Source organism: Marmota marmota, unplaced genomic scaffold (assembly GCF_001458135.2).
Source record: "Marmota marmota marmota unplaced genomic scaffold, marMar, whole genome shotgun sequence".
NCBI classification, from domain to species: Eukaryota; Metazoa; Chordata; class Mammalia; order Rodentia; family Sciuridae; genus Marmota; species Marmota marmota.
In genome coordinates, this window is record NW_025999942.1 from 1,473,495 (window position 1) to 1,488,952 (window position 15,458).

Sequence of the window (15,458 nt, forward strand, 5' to 3'; positions counted from 1 at the left end):
AAAAAAAAAAAAAAGGATTAAACTAAAACACCCAACGAAAACAATCAGTTGGCACAGACTGAAATTTCATATCTCTGCTACCCAAATCAGGAGGAGCTGATGGGTGGGGAGGCCCTGCCCACTGGTCAAGATCTCACTTCCCTGCTAATGGAATTATAAAGATAAAGCCATACAGTACTCTGGAGTCTCCAATGAGTCTCCAACAGCTGCAATAAAATCTACTTTTTGTTCTTGGCTTGCATTTCTTGTGTGTTTAATCTTAAACACCAGGGGAATGAAGACCTGATCCTGATTTTCAAGACAGATTATCAGCTTGGGGCTCAACCAGGATCATTACGGAGGTAAGCTCCTCCACACTTCATATCTTTCTGAGGTGCACCTTCCTGTGTATTTCATTCTGGAGGACAATAATGGGTACCTGCCAGCTAATCAAAAGCAGTTAGTGCAAGCTGCCATTCTACAAGACTTGGTTGAGGGGATTGTCAGTCTTGGCAGCTTCTAATTACACGTCCTGCAGGTCAGGCATGTTGGGTTTTGCCAAAGCCATTTTCACTGTTCTATCCAGGCTCAGAGCATGTCTGGCATCAGTACATTGTGTTCCTAATCCCAGTTTGCCTTGAGATTCTGGAAAGATGAACAAAGTATCAAAACAACTGTAACATTCTGTCCTGGGTGACTCCTCAGTGAATCTCAAAGGTTTTTCCCCTGCCACCACCTCTCCCATCAGCCCTAATAGGGTATCTTAAGTGACTGGTTGATCAAAGCAGTGCTGGAGAACACTCCTGAATCCTAGAGGATCTTTGTCATTCGACAATCAGGAACCTTGTTCATTGTCCCTGGTGAGATAGCAATAAATCCGGCAGAACCAAGTAGTCAGAGAAGGGTTTGCTGGTTGTCAGAAGTTCATCTAGGGAGATGTACCTAACAAAAAGAATGGAAGCTTCATTTTCAACAATTATGCCAGGTCCACCACTAGCCTGAATACTGAAAAACTGGGATAAGTTTGACCCCCACATGCTCAATAAAGCACCTAATTTTCTTCTGCTGCCAGGTCTGGGAAATGACATAATCATGATTGGAAAAAAGAGATGTCTGAGAATTTTATGCATCCAATCTGACTCATTACCGACTGGGGGAATAGAAAATGGTTTCCAGAGGAAACAAACTATAACACCACAGCTTAAGAGACTGATTTTTACAAAATAAAACAATGGTTAAAATTCCCTATGCATGAGGTTTTGCCTCTCATGCTCAAAAACAGCAGCTTTCCTTGTTAGCCTTCTGCCAGATCTCTCTCTCTCTCTTCGAAACTTGCATCTGAAATGTAAGCTACAGAGGCAATTATCCAAAATCAGTTTGAGACCAAAGGGAAGGAAAAAGGTGTCTCTTTTAAATTCAAGCTGCTATGGGACCTAAATGGCTTATCTGCTGTTTTCATTCTACCACCTGCTTTCTTAACAAGTTTCTCCGTAAACACTACAGCACAGAGAGGAAAAATAGAATGATTTCATATACTTAAGTCTTCTTTACCTTGAGAATCTTTACCTGAAGATTTCAGGACTCTCAATTTCTTTAAATATCTGGACTGAGCCTAATCAGACCCCAAAGTGCACTCTGATCCGATGGAGATGTTCTGCATGATTTATGGCTGCATCATTTTTTAGAACTCTTGTTTGTGTGTGTGTGTGTGTGTGTGTGTGTGTGTGTGTGTCAGGAATGAACTCAGGGGCATTTGACCACTGAGCCACATCCCCAGCCCTATTTTGTATTTTATTTAGAAACAGGATCTCACTGATTTGCTTAGTGCCTTGCCATTGCTAAGGCTGGTTTTGAACTTGTGATCCTGATGTCTCAGCCTCCTGAGCCGCTGGGATTACAGGCATACACACCAGGCTAAATTTCTATATTTTTGAGCTTATGATTTTAGGTTGAATTCACATTTGATTCTGTGTATGTAAATTAATATGTTTTTCTAATCAGTCTTATTTTATCTAAATATAGAGGTTTTTGTTCAGAGGCCAATTTTTCAAAGGCTAGCTCTCAAATACATTGGAAAAAATCTCCTTTCACAAAATCCTAAGAAGGACATAGACATGGTGATGTTGGAAATAAATCTGATAGCCATTAAGGATAGGTGGCCACCTGAACCTTTGATCTACAGCAAGGCACTAAGCAACTCAGTGAGACCCTGTCTCTAAATAAAATACAAGAAGGGCTGGAGGTGTGGCTCAGTGGTTGAGTGCCCCTGTCTTCAATTTCTGGTTCCAAAACCAAATAAATAAATAAATAAAAAAGGGCTGGGGATATGGCTCAGTGGTAATAGTTCAATCTTTGGTACCAAAAAAAAAAAATACATTTCTTGATTCATAGTTATTACATGAACTAAATGTTATTACTCTTGTTAATTTCATTTTGTATTTTCCTTGTAAACTTTATAACTATGGTCTGTTAGTGCCTTACAAAAGTACAACTTCTAGTATAACAACCTGAATTAATTTGAGATAACAGGCCATCACCCACAGGACAGACAGGATATAAGGCTAACTTTCAGTACTAATACTGACCCTAATTAAATGGAAGGGATAATGACTGTAAAGTTATAGATGCTAAAGTTAAAACCCAGTACTCCTACTTTAAGACTGGTGAAACTGGCTTGCTAGATGTTTAAAACCAAAACTTAGAGACTAAAGTTAAGGAAGTAAAAGGGCCAAGAAGAAAATAGCCAATATTTGGTCAGCTCAAACCCAGGGAACAAGGTGACTTCTTTAAGGGCTTTGCAACTGTGGGCCACATGATCTCCCAATCAGGGGGATTAATGAGATCCTAAAAAAATAGAAAGCTGACCAGTGCACCTGCTTCAAAATGGAGGGTCATTGGAGAGGGAGATGTCACTGATGCTTCTAAGGGAAGCCACATGGTCAACAAGACCCTAACCCATCCTGCCAGAAGAGAGGCTGCTCACAAGTTCCCAAGAGTGATACCTGAGGAAACTCAGCTGACTTTTCACGATAGGAACAAGGCAATTTGACCAGCTTAGACTTGATGGACCTTTATATATATTTATTTATATATGGTGCCGAGAATCAAACCCAGTGCCTCACGTGTGCTAGGCAAGCGCTCTACTACTGAGCCACAACCCCAGCCCATACCTGGGCATTTAAAGTGAAAGATAATAGTTCCTTTTATTTTTCTTTTCTTATTTGTTTAATTAGTTGTACATGATAGTATACTGCACTATTATATATCAATATATATGGAGTATAATTTCTCATTTTTTTGGTTGTATATGATGTAGATTCCCACTGGTCATGTGATCATATATGTACATAGAATAATAGTGTCTAATTCTTTCTACTATCCTCCCTACTCCCATACCCCCTTCCCTCACTTCACTCCCCTCTGCCTAATCTAAAGTAACTCTTTTCTTTTCTAGTCACCCCCCCTCACCACCCTTATTGTGAATTAGCATCTGCATATCAGAAAAAAAACATTTGGACTTTGGTTTTTTGGGTTTGGCTTATTTCACTTAGCATTATATTCTCCAGCTCCATCCATTTACCAGCAAATACCATAATTTTATTCTTTTTTTAAGGCTGAGAAATATTCCAGTTATATATCACATTTTTTTTTACTCATTCATCGGTTGAAGGGCCTCTAGGTTGGTTCCATAGTTTAGCAATTGTGAGTTGAGTGGCTGTAAATATTAATGTGGCTATGTCTCTATAACATGCTGATTTTAAGTCCGTTGGGTATAAACTGAGGAGTGGGATAGCTGGGTCAAATGGTGGTTCCATTCCAAGTTTTCTGAGGAATCTCCATACTGCTTTCCAGGGTGATGGCACCAAATTGCTGTTCCACCAGCAATGCATGAATGTCCATTTTCCCCTACATCCTTGCCAACATTTATTTTTTTGTCTTCTTGATAATTGTCATTCTGACTGGAGTGAGATTAAAACTTGGTTTTGATTTGCATTTCTCTATCTGCTACAGATGTACATTTTTTCATATATTTGTTGATCTGTTGCATTCTTTTTTAAAAAATTATTTTATATAAATACATTTTTAGTTGTTGATTGGCCTTTATTTTATTCATTTATTTATATGTGGTACTGAGAATCAAACTCAGTGCCTCACACTTGCTAGGCAAGTGCTCTACCATGGAGCCGCAACCTCAGCCCAATCTATTTTATTTCTTCTTTTAACAAATATCTGTTTAGTTCTTTTGCCTATTTATTAATTGGATTATTATTTGTTTTGTTGTTTTTTGAGTTCTTTATGTATTCAAAATATTAATGCTCTACTCGAGAAGCAGGTGGCAAAGATCTTCTCCAACTCTGTAGGCTCTCTCTTCATTCTCGTTTCCCTTGCTGTGTAGCAGCTTTTTAATTTGTTCCCATTCTATTTGTTGATTTTTGGTTTCATTTCTTGTACTTAGGAATCTTGTTAAGGAAGTTGATTCCTGTTGAATTGACTCTGTGGAATAAAATGTGTTGGAGTGTTGGGCTTACATTTTCTTCTAGCTGTTGAAGAGTTTCTGTATAATTCCTAGGTCTTGATCCAGTTTGACTTTTGTGCAAAGAGTGAGAGATAGGGGTCAAGTTTTCTTCTTCTTTATATGAATGTCCACGTTTCCCAGCACCATTTGTTATAAAGGCTACCTTTTCTCCAATATGTTTTTGGCACCTTTGTCTAATATCAGATAACTGAATATGTGAGTTTGTCTCCATGTCTTGTATTCTATTCCATTGGTCTTCATATCTGTTTTGGTGTCATACCATGCTATTTTTGTTACTGTAACTTTGTAGTATAATTTGAGGTCTGGTATTGTGATGACTCCAGAATCACTCATTTTGATCAGAAATATTGTTTTGGCTATTCTGAGTCTTTTGATTTTCCAAATGAATCTTGCTGTTTCTACTTCCATGAATGTCATTGGTATTTTGATGGGGATTGCATCAAATCTGTATATTGCTTTTGGTAGTATAACCATTCTGACAATATTAATTCTGCCTAGTCAAAAACATGAGTATGTGTGTGTTGGGGGCAAACCTTTTATCTTCTAAGGTCTTATTTTTTAATTTCTTTAATGTTCTATAGATTTTGTAGAGGTCCTTCACCTCCTTTGTTAGCTTAATTCCCAAGTGTTTTATTTTGGGGGATTATTGTGAATGGAATGGTTTTCCTAATTTCTTTCAGTGGATTCATTATCAGAATATAGGAAATTGATGAATTTATGTATGTTGCTCTTGTATCCTGCTATTTTCCTAAATTTGTTTATCAGCTCTAGAAGTCTTCTGGTGTGTTTTTGGGTCTTATAAATATAAGATCATATCAACAACAAAGAAAATTGGACTTCTTCTTTTCCTATATGTATCCCTTTCTTTTGTCTTGCTTTACAGCTCTGACTAGGGTTTCAAGGACTATGTTGAATAGGAGTGGTGAAAATGGACATCCTTGTTTTGTTCCTGTTTTTAGAGAAAATGCTTCCCCCCCACACTCAGTATTATGCTGATCTTGGGTTTCTCATATGTGGCCTTTACAATGTTGAGGTAAGTTCTATCTATCTCTAGTTTCTAGTGTTTTAAATGTGAATGGGTACTGTACTTTGTCAAATAGTTTTTCTACATCTATTAAAATAATCATGTGATTCTTTTTTTTTAAGAGAGAATGATAGAGACAGAGAGAGAGAGAGAGAGAGAGAGAGAGAGAGAGAGAATTTTTAAATATTTATTTTTTTAGTTTTCGGTGGACACAACATCTTTGTTTGTATGTGGTGCTGAGGATTGAACCTGGGCCACACGCATGCCAGGTGAGCATGCTACCGCTTGAGCCACATCCCCAGCCCCTAATCATGTGATTCTTAACTCCATGTGGTTAATTATATTTGATTTCCATGTTGAACCAAACTTGCATCCCTCGAATGAAACCCAGTTGATTGTGGTGCACTCTTTTTAATGTGTTTCAAAATGCAGTTTGCCAATATTTCTTAAAATTTTTTCTCCTATGTTAATATTGGATATTGGTCTGAAATTCTCTTTCCTTAATGTCTTTATTTTGGTAGCTGGGTGATACTGGGTTCATACAATGAATTTGGCAGTGTTTCTTCCTTTTCTATTTTTTGAAATAATTTTGAGGAGTATTGGCATTAGCTCTTCTGGTAGAACTTGACTAAGAATCTATCGTCTAGTCTGTTTATTGATTGTGTTATTTGCTTTTAATATTTAGTTTTTGAGTTCTTTATATATCCTAGACATTAATGCTCTATTTGAGGTGCATGTGGTAAAGATTTTTCTCCCATTCTCTAGGCCCTCTCTTTACAATATTGTTTCCTTTGGATTAGGTAGAGAGGAGTGAATGGAAGGGAGGGGGTTGGGTAGGAATAATAGAATAAGTCAGACATTATTAACCTGTGTACATACATGACTACACAACCGGTGTGATTCTACTTCATGTATGACCAGAATGAGAAATTATATTCCATTTATGTATGATGTATCAAAGTGCATTCTACTGTCATGTATAATTAGAATAAATCAATCCATTGTTTAGGTTCATTTTTGTGTTTGCTACCTAACTTGGGTCTTCTCTGCACAATGCATGGTTTGGTTAATCTGAGACTTAAGCAGGTTCATATACAGAATTATTGAATTTCCTTCTGTAATTTTCCCTCCTCAGGTCTTCTACATACACACACACACACACACACACACACACACACACACTTTCTAGTCCAGAAGGGCTCCTTTACCCAGCCCTCTGGAAAGAAAGACTGAAAAGTTTCTATGGGAGTTTCAATCAAATTGTATCAGTCAGTCACTGAGGCAAAAAACTGAGGGAGAAAAAATAAATAAAAAACAAATAAAACAAACACACACCAAGGGTTGGAGGAAACAACTCCGGGCAATGGCCCCTGCAGTGTTCTTCAAGTTTTGACTTCTTACCCCAATCTGCCTTCCATTCTGTAATTTTTACAATCTTCAAGTCATTGTTTTTGTGATTTGTTCTTTGTTTGTAACAAATAGGATGGATTATTGCAGACATAAATCATAATAGCCAGACTCCCTCTACTCTGTGATCCCACTCCAGTCAGGCTTTCTCCTCAATGCTCCACCCAACTATGCTTCATAATGTGACCAGAGATTTCTCCTAACAGTTAATCCTTTCTCCTTCTGTCTCAGTGGACATGCTAAGTCTCCTTGCTCCTTCCTACCCATTACGGTTTTCCTATTATTGGAAAAACCTAGATCCTGTCTCTTAGTTCTAAATCATTCTTTGTTGAATCTGGGCTGATGGGAGTCCCAAGTTTAAATCACCACTTAAGTCTCTCTTCTGAACTGCACAATTGTACTTCCAATTGCCTACTGAGTATGCCCACTTGTGAGTCTAAACACACCTCAAACTTTTTTGTCTATTCCTATGATTCTGCAGTCTTCTCCCCACTGATGTCTCCTTCAGTCCTTCCCTTTTCAATCAGTTCCAGCTCCATTTTTCCCAATGCTCAGACCAAAGTTCTCCTATTCTTATCCTACATTCCATTTGTAAGAAAGTCCTGTCAATTTCACCTTCAAAATATGTCCAGATTCCTCTGATTTCTGTACACTGCCCTTGCCTGATCCATGCCATCTGTATTTCTCACCTGGATTGTAGGAATACTCTCTACTTGTCTGTTGCAGGCATACTTTGTGTTTATTGTGCTTGGCTTTATTGTACTTCACAAATATCATGGTTTTTACAAATGGAAGGGTTGGGGCAACTCTGCATTCAGCAAGTTCGTCAGTACTATTTTTCTAATAGCACATATTCATCCAATGTCTATGTTGTTTCAGTAATTATCACAATATTTCAAACTTTTCCACTGTTATTATATTTGTTATGGTGATCTGTGATCAATAACTCTTCATGTTATCACTAATTGTTTTAGGCATCACAAAACATTCCCAAATCAAATGGCTAACTTAATTGATAAATGCCATGTTCTGATAGCTCCACTAATCTTTCAGGTCTCCCAATTTCCTGAGGCACAATATTGAAATTAGGTCAATTAATAACTCTATAATGGCCTCTAAATGAAATGAAGTTACATCTTTTCTATTTGGAACCAAAGGCTATAAATGGTTAAGCTCAGAGAGGAAGACATCAAAAACAGAGACAGGTCCAAATCTAGTACTTATGGACCAAGAGTTATCCAAGTTGTGAATGAAATGAGAAAGTTCTGAAGGAAACTAAAAATGCTACTCCAGTGAATACATGAATGATAAAAAAGCAGAGAACCCTGATATGTGGAGAAAGTTTTAGTGGTCTGTACAGAAGATCAAACCAGTTATAACATTCCCTTAAGCCAAATCTAATCCAGGGCAAGGTCCTAACTCTTAATTCTATGAAGGTTGAGAAAGGTGAGGAAGAAGTCAAAGAAAAGTTTGCAACCAGCAGAGGTTAGCTGATGAGAGTTGAAGAAAGAAGCAATAGCCATGGCATTAAAGTGCAAGGTGAACTGACAGAGGTAGCCACTCTATAAACTATATCTTTTCAATGTAGATTTGTCCAGTTTCTACTGGAAGATGCCATTTAGGATGTTGATAGCAAGAGAGAAGTCAGTGTTTGGCTTCAAAACTTGGAAGCACAGACTGTCTTGTTAGAGATAATGCCCCTGGTGACTTTAAGATGAAGTCAATGCTTATTTAGCTCTAAAAGTTCTAGGTCCTTGAGTCCTATGAAACTAAACCTACTTTGTTAGTGCCCTATAAATGCAATAACAAGGCTTGTATGACAACTGAATATTTTAAGCCAATTTACATACTGCTCATTAATATTTCAAAATATTACTGCTGATTAACAATGCACCTGATCACCCAAGAGCTGTTGGAGATGTCCAGTGAGATTAATGTTGTTTTCATGCCTGCTAACACAATATCCATTCTTTACCATATAGATCAAGGAGTAATTTCAACTCCCAGATCATCTTATTTAAGAAATACATTTTGTAAGGCTACAGCTTCATAATGATTCCTCAGGTGGATCTGGGCAAAGTAAATAAAAAACCTTTTTGTAAGGATTCATCATTCTAGATGCCATTAAGAATGTTCATGATTCATGGGAGATTGTCTCAATATCAGTATTAACAGGAGTTTGGAAGTTGATTAAATGTCTTTAAGGGTTCAAGACTTCAGTGGAGGAAGTAACTGTAGATGCAGTGGAAATAGCATTGGAGTTGGAGGTGAAGCCTAAAGATGTGACTGAATTGCTGCCATCTCTGGATAAAACTTTAATGGATGATGAGTTGCTTCTTATGGATGAGAAAGTGGTTTCTTGAGCCAAAAACATCCCCTGGTGCAGATGCTATGAAAATTGTTGAAACAATCCTAAGGGATTTAGAATATGACATAAACTTAGTTGAAAAGCAGTGTTAGGGTCTGAGAGAACTGATTCCAGTTTTGAAAGAAGTACTACTGTGGGTAAAACAGCATCACACACTACAGAGAAATCATTCATGAAAGGAAGAGTCAATGGATAGAGCAAACTTCGTGATTTATTATTGGGATATTGAATTGCCAAAGCCACCCCACCCTTCAGCAACCCCAATCAGTCAATAGCCATCAATCTCAAATCAAGATCCTCCACCAGCAAAAAAGGATGACTTTCTGAAACCTCATATGACCATTAGCATTTTTAAGCAATGAAGTATTTTTCATTAAGGTGTGCATTTTTTTTAAGATATAATGCTGGTGCACACTTTAGCTGAAGTTTTTTATTTTGGTTTGGTTTTTGTTAGTGCTGGATATTGAACACAGGTCCTTAAATATTGAGCAAGCCAGCTATATATACCACTCAGCTATATGTCCTACTGCATACTTTATTGACTACAGTATAAACATTACTTTTGTATACACTGGGAAAAAACTCTTGTGACTTGCTTTATTGCAGGGGTCAACTTAAATTTATCTCCAAGGCATGCCTATTTTTCTTTGCCAGTGTTTCCTAGATAGGCTTTTACTAACATTTTGTGTGCTGCGAAATATTTAGTATTCCTGGTCCCCAGTCATTGTGGCAATACCCCCTCACACACATGAATCTCTAAACATCCTGTTAAGATAGAGGTCAGATCATGTCACTTCTTTATATAAACCCTCTAGAACTTTAGGATCTTGGATTAAAGCCTCATCATGGCCCACAAGAACCTACACAATCTGATCTTTTCTGCTCTTCTCTCCATTTCAGCCATACTGATCCTCTTTGAATGGGACAGTGGATCCTCTTGCTTTGCAGCTTTTGAGCTGATTATTTCTTCAGCCTTTTTTCTCCTTGTCTCCCTCTCTTATTGCCTGTCTTCATCTGAACATCATCTTCTTCTATAAGGCCTTACTAAGTACTTCGTTTAAATATGCAAATTTCACTCCTAGCATTTCTAGTTTTCTTCCTTACTTTCTTTTTATTGTTGCATTTCTTATCACTTAACATTCTAATATTTAACTTTATGTTCCCCAAGTGGAATATAAGTTCCATGAGGGCTGGTATTTTGGTTTGATGTGTTCACTTACCTTCTGTAATACTTCTAAGTGTCTGGCACATAGTAGTTGTTCAACAAATGTCTGTTGACTAATAAAATGACCATAGGAATGGTATATATAGTTTCATTAATGTGCAAATGACCAATAAGTACATGAAAAGATGATCAACGTGATTACTTACCAGGAAAATGCAAATCAAAACCACAATGAAATATCACTTCACACAAGGCAGAAAGCTATAATAAAAAAGAGTGATAACAAGATAGAGAAATTGGAAACCTCATACGTTGCTGTAAGAATGTAAAATGGTGTAGACACTTTTGAAAAGTTTGGCAGTTCCTCAAAACGTAATATAGTTATCATTTGACCTAGCAATTCTACTCCAAGGTATATTCCTCAAGAAAACTGAAATCATTTGTCCACCCAAAAACCTGGACATGAATTTCAGAGCAACATTACTCATCATAGTCAAAAACAGGAAACACAATGTGCATCAACTGATGAATGGGTAAATGTGTAATACTCATACAACTGAAGATTTGACAATAGAAATGAAGTACTGACATATGCCACAAGGGTGACTCTTAAAACCATTATGCTAAGAATTCAGTCATAGTTATATGAAATATCCAGGATACGCATATATAGAGAGGCAGAGAATAAATATATGGTTACCTAGGACTTAGGGTGGTGGTGGTAAGGAATGGGGAATGATTGCTAACATGTAAGGGGTTTTGTTTTTATAGTGACAAAATGTTCTAAAACTAGACTGTGGCAATATTCAACAACTTCATGAATACACTAAAAACCATTGAATTGTACAGTTCAAATGAGTGAACTATAAATGAGAATTATAGTGCAAGTTTTTAAAGAGAGTGAGTTACATAATTAAAATTACCAAATACTTATTTCACTATATTTGGTCAATTTTATTTTATGAATTCACTATACTTGGTGAATTTTCTACCATCCATTACACATACTGAACTAGTGGCCTGCTTCTCAATTCTTTAAACCCTCCCAGAATCTAGTTATATGATCCATTAGGTTCATATCCTTAAATACTTGATACTTAAATATCAAGGTCAAGTTTTCTTTCCTGAATTCTAAGCAGCTTGACCAAACTCACTCTAAGTCTTATAGTACTCTTCTTAAACAATGAGATTCACAAAATGAGTGTCAGAAGTTCCTTGCAAAAGTAGATATTTGGTGATTCAATGACTGTTCAGAACTGGATTTTTCTTCCTACTTCATTGGTTTCTGTAACACTAGGTTTTCGAAATCCAGTTAAAACCTGTGATTTGTGGCCTGAGAGAAAGAGAAAAATAGTTTAGAATGCATTATGACATAAAAGTTAATATTTATTACATCTTAGTTTGCACAGGAACATTAAATTTAAACACCTCATTTTGATATTATCTGGATTTTGCTAACGAGGCACAAAGATGTTAAATAACCTGCCTAATGTCAAACAACTACCAAGTGGTGAAGCTGAGATTCTAACCCCAGCAACCTGGTTCCAATGCATTTGTGGAGAAAGGTCAGCAGGGTGTCACTAGATTACCCCTTTGCTACTGCATTATCCAATTAATAAATACAGAATTCAACTAGATGCTAAGTTTTGATGATACAAAAACAAATCCAAATAAAATCAAGACAGAGCTCCTGGGATTAGATAGTTTAATGTGGGAAGCAAGTACACTAATAGTAATAAAAAAAAATCATGTGGTAAGCCTGTACCCAAAGGTCCAAAGCCCAACTGGAGGGAAGCACATACAAGCTAACTTTTCTGGAGGAGTTGGAGGACAAGGAAAGATGGTACTGAAAGGATTCACATTTATTTCAGACAAAAGAAAACATGGTAGTGCACATCTAAAATCCCAAGTACTTGGAAACCTGAGGTGGGAAAATCACAGCAAGACTACATATTAAAAAAGAAAGGAGGGAATGTTGGGAGAGAAAGAGATAAAGAAAGGGAGAAAAAGGAGAGGGGAGAATGAGCAAACCTGTAATATAAAATGAACTGCAAAGTGGTATGAAAGAGTCCAGTATTCCCAAATGGCCTTTGTATGAGTGTCGGATGAAGGTGTTGGCAAAAGAAGTAAAGACCAGGCAGTGAGGGGCCTTGTATATTATGCTAAGGAGTTTTGAAAAACAACTGTTAAGAACTCTGATGAATAAGGGTACAGACACTGAAAGCAGGGATTCCAGGTTGGAGGCTGTTTTAACAATTGTTCTAAGAGATTCTTTAAAAAAAAAAAAGCAAATTTAATAATCTACAGTTTATTTTTCTTTCAGGTACCTAAACCATAGGACCATGGTTAGTACCATCTAAAGCAGTAATGTCCAACAGAAATATAATGTGATCTACCTGTACAATTTTAAATTTTATTCTAACATTAAAACATATGAAATTAATTTTAATTTTATTTAATCCAATATAGTATCAATTCAACATGACATCAACATAAAGATATTAACAAGTGTCTGAATTCTTTTTTTCATACTTCTGTGAAATCCAATGTGAATTTTATAACTAAATAATTTTTAATTTGAATACCATTTTCCTGGAAACTACTGATCTGCATTTAGATTTTATAACATTTATAATTGAAAATGTGACCTACTATAATAAACACACTTAAATGTTGTCCAGTATTTGAACTGAATGGTTTTAAATTTAAATTGATTAAAGATAAAAAGTTCAGCTCCTAGTTGTACTTGCCATATTTCCAATGCTCAGGAGCTATATATATGGTTTGTGGCTACCATTTTAAACAATGCAGATAGTATACTTTTCACCCATGAAAGAATGACTTGCCAAACTCTCCTGGTTAGTTTATAATAGATGCCCACTAACTATACCCATTATTTTCAGAGAGCAGAGAACTCAAAAAGCAGAGAATCACTAATTTTCAACAATTGGAAATAAAACAGTATATAGAAACTTCTAGAAGGAAGAGTCCAGAATTAAAAAACAAACAAACAAAAAAAACGACAGGCTGTTTTTTGCTAAATTATCTGAAAGAACTAGGTCAATTCTTTGTTTAGCCAATAGAGATGTAAACCATGACCTCAGTCACTCTTTATTAACAAACTCATAAAAACCACAAAAAATAAGTATCATAATAGAATTTTAAGTCATAAAATAAGGCCTTTTGTTTAGATCAGATACCCTAAAATGCAGACTTACCACAAGGCACCTGAAAATTACGATTCTAATTCTTTAAAAACACCTTTTAAACATGCAGCTGAATTAGCAAAAGAATAAGGTAAATTCTTGGAAGACAAAAATGAAGTAAAGGTGAAGAAGGCAGCGTACCTAGACTGGTGGCCACCAATAGTAAGGTTTTAGTGGCTGTTTAGGAGACAAGCCAAGGCCTAGGCAACCTTGGCATTATCCGCACCCCCCCCCCCAAAAGTCTTCTCTGCTTTACTGGGAGATTTAGCTGAGTGTGTGAAACCTATCAAAGGCACTCAGAGTATGACGAGGTTCTTGCCAATGGGATGTGAGCAGAAGTGAAGTATGCAACTTCTGGACCATACTCTTGAAGGGATGAGGCCAACATGGTAGTAAAAGCCTATGACCTCAGTTACTTGGAAAATTGAGGCTGAAGGATACCAAGTTTGAGGATACCCTGGGAAACTTAACACTGTCTAAAATAAAAAGAAGAGGAAAGAAGGATGTTTTCTTCACTCTTTCCTTTTTCCCATGAGCTGGAAGGCAAATACACTCCACCATTCAGACAAGGGCATTGCCCTCAGATTGGCAGAACAAATGCTATCAGGAGTCTGGGCCTGACTCCACTGAGCAGCAACATCAACTCTGGACTGTTCTTGGATCATCATGTGAAAAGAAATAAATGATCTTGCTTTAAGCACTGTTTGAATCTCTTAATGAAGCAGCTTTGTATCTGACATAATTTAAGCCATACAAGGTAATAAAGAACCCCCCAAAAATAGGGATACCAAAGGTCTTCTCTAGGATTGAGCAAATTTTTTTTTGTCATAGCCAGGCAACAGTGATGCGTTTAAGTACTCTGAGTCTGGGAACAATGGTGCAGACAAAAAAGCAAACACGCCTACGATTGACTACCCTTTCTTCTTCTTCTTCTTCTTTTTAAGAAACCCTAGCAATACTCCAGGAACCCCTGGGGTATTGTCATAATTTGAAACCCTTTTACCACAGAAGATATTTCAGTGCTGTTGAATTCAGACTATTAATTTGCTTTGCAGAAGCACCATAGATAACATAAACATATGGGTATGGCTAAGTTATAATAAAGTATACATAGAAAAACAGGGAAAAGGTCTCAATCTAACTCATGGGCCATAGTTTGCCAATCCTTTGTCAACACCATTACCAAAAAAAATAGTGTCTCACAAAGAAAACTTGCCAATTGTGGCCTTAGCACTCTGAAGGGAAAGATAATTACACACTGTAAAGTCATTACTTTTAGCTGACTCTCAAAAGAGGCTGTGGAATGAATCCACATTACCAAAAAAAACCCTTGATTTTTATTTTAACATGGTCCTGGGTTGGTAGTGCTTTCAGGTTCCTGAAACATACATACAAATTCTCTGTGGAGGAACATATCTTCTAATGCAAAGAATTTCTAAAGATAAGTTCCTAATAAAATGAGCTCATGCTGGGTGCACTGCTGGGCCCACAATCCCGGCAACTCCAGAGGCTAAGGCAAGAGGATCACAAATTCAAGACCAGCTTCGGCAATTTATCAAGACCCTGCCTCCAATTGAAAAATAAAAAAGGCAGGGAATGTAGTTCAGTGGTAGGGTGGCCCCAGATTCAATCCAGTCACACACACACACACACACACACACACACACACACACCAGATTCAATTCCAACACACACACACAAATTTACAAACAATAACCAGAAAACACCCTGAATCACCCTGAATAAATGTGGGAAGGAGGGAGGGAGGGGGA

At 36.9% G+C, this 15,458-nt stretch overlaps 2 protein-coding genes across 3 annotated transcripts in view; one reads left to right on the forward strand and one right to left on the reverse strand.

Annotated features, from left to right (window-relative positions):
* The window catches only part of Tigd1 (tigger transposable element derived 1), a 12,371-nt gene extending 2,694 nt beyond the window's left edge, over window positions 1-9,677 (forward strand). The window contains 12 exon segments of the mRNA XM_048801242.1: window positions 8,207-8,277; window positions 8,279-8,340; window positions 8,343-8,508; window positions 8,510-8,626; window positions 8,628-8,806; window positions 8,809-8,854; window positions 8,856-8,996; window positions 8,998-9,291; window positions 9,293-9,390; window positions 9,393-9,452; window positions 9,455-9,520; window positions 9,523-9,677. Coding sequence (XP_048657199.1) covers window positions 8,207-8,277; window positions 8,279-8,340; window positions 8,343-8,508; window positions 8,510-8,626; window positions 8,628-8,806; window positions 8,809-8,854; window positions 8,856-8,996; window positions 8,998-9,291; window positions 9,293-9,390; window positions 9,393-9,452; window positions 9,455-9,520; window positions 9,523-9,677 — 1,455 coding nt within the window.
* Nup58 (nucleoporin 58) overlaps window positions 8,927-15,458 on the reverse strand; it is a 49,974-nt gene continuing 43,442 nt past the window's right edge. For both annotated transcript variants that reach the window (XM_048801265.1, XM_048801264.1), the window contains one exon: window positions 8,927-11,813. In XM_048801265.1, the coding sequence (XP_048657222.1) occupies window positions 11,731-11,813 (83 nt within the window). In that variant the 3' untranslated portion in view covers window positions 8,927-11,730. The remainder of the gene's footprint in view (window positions 11,814-15,458) is intronic.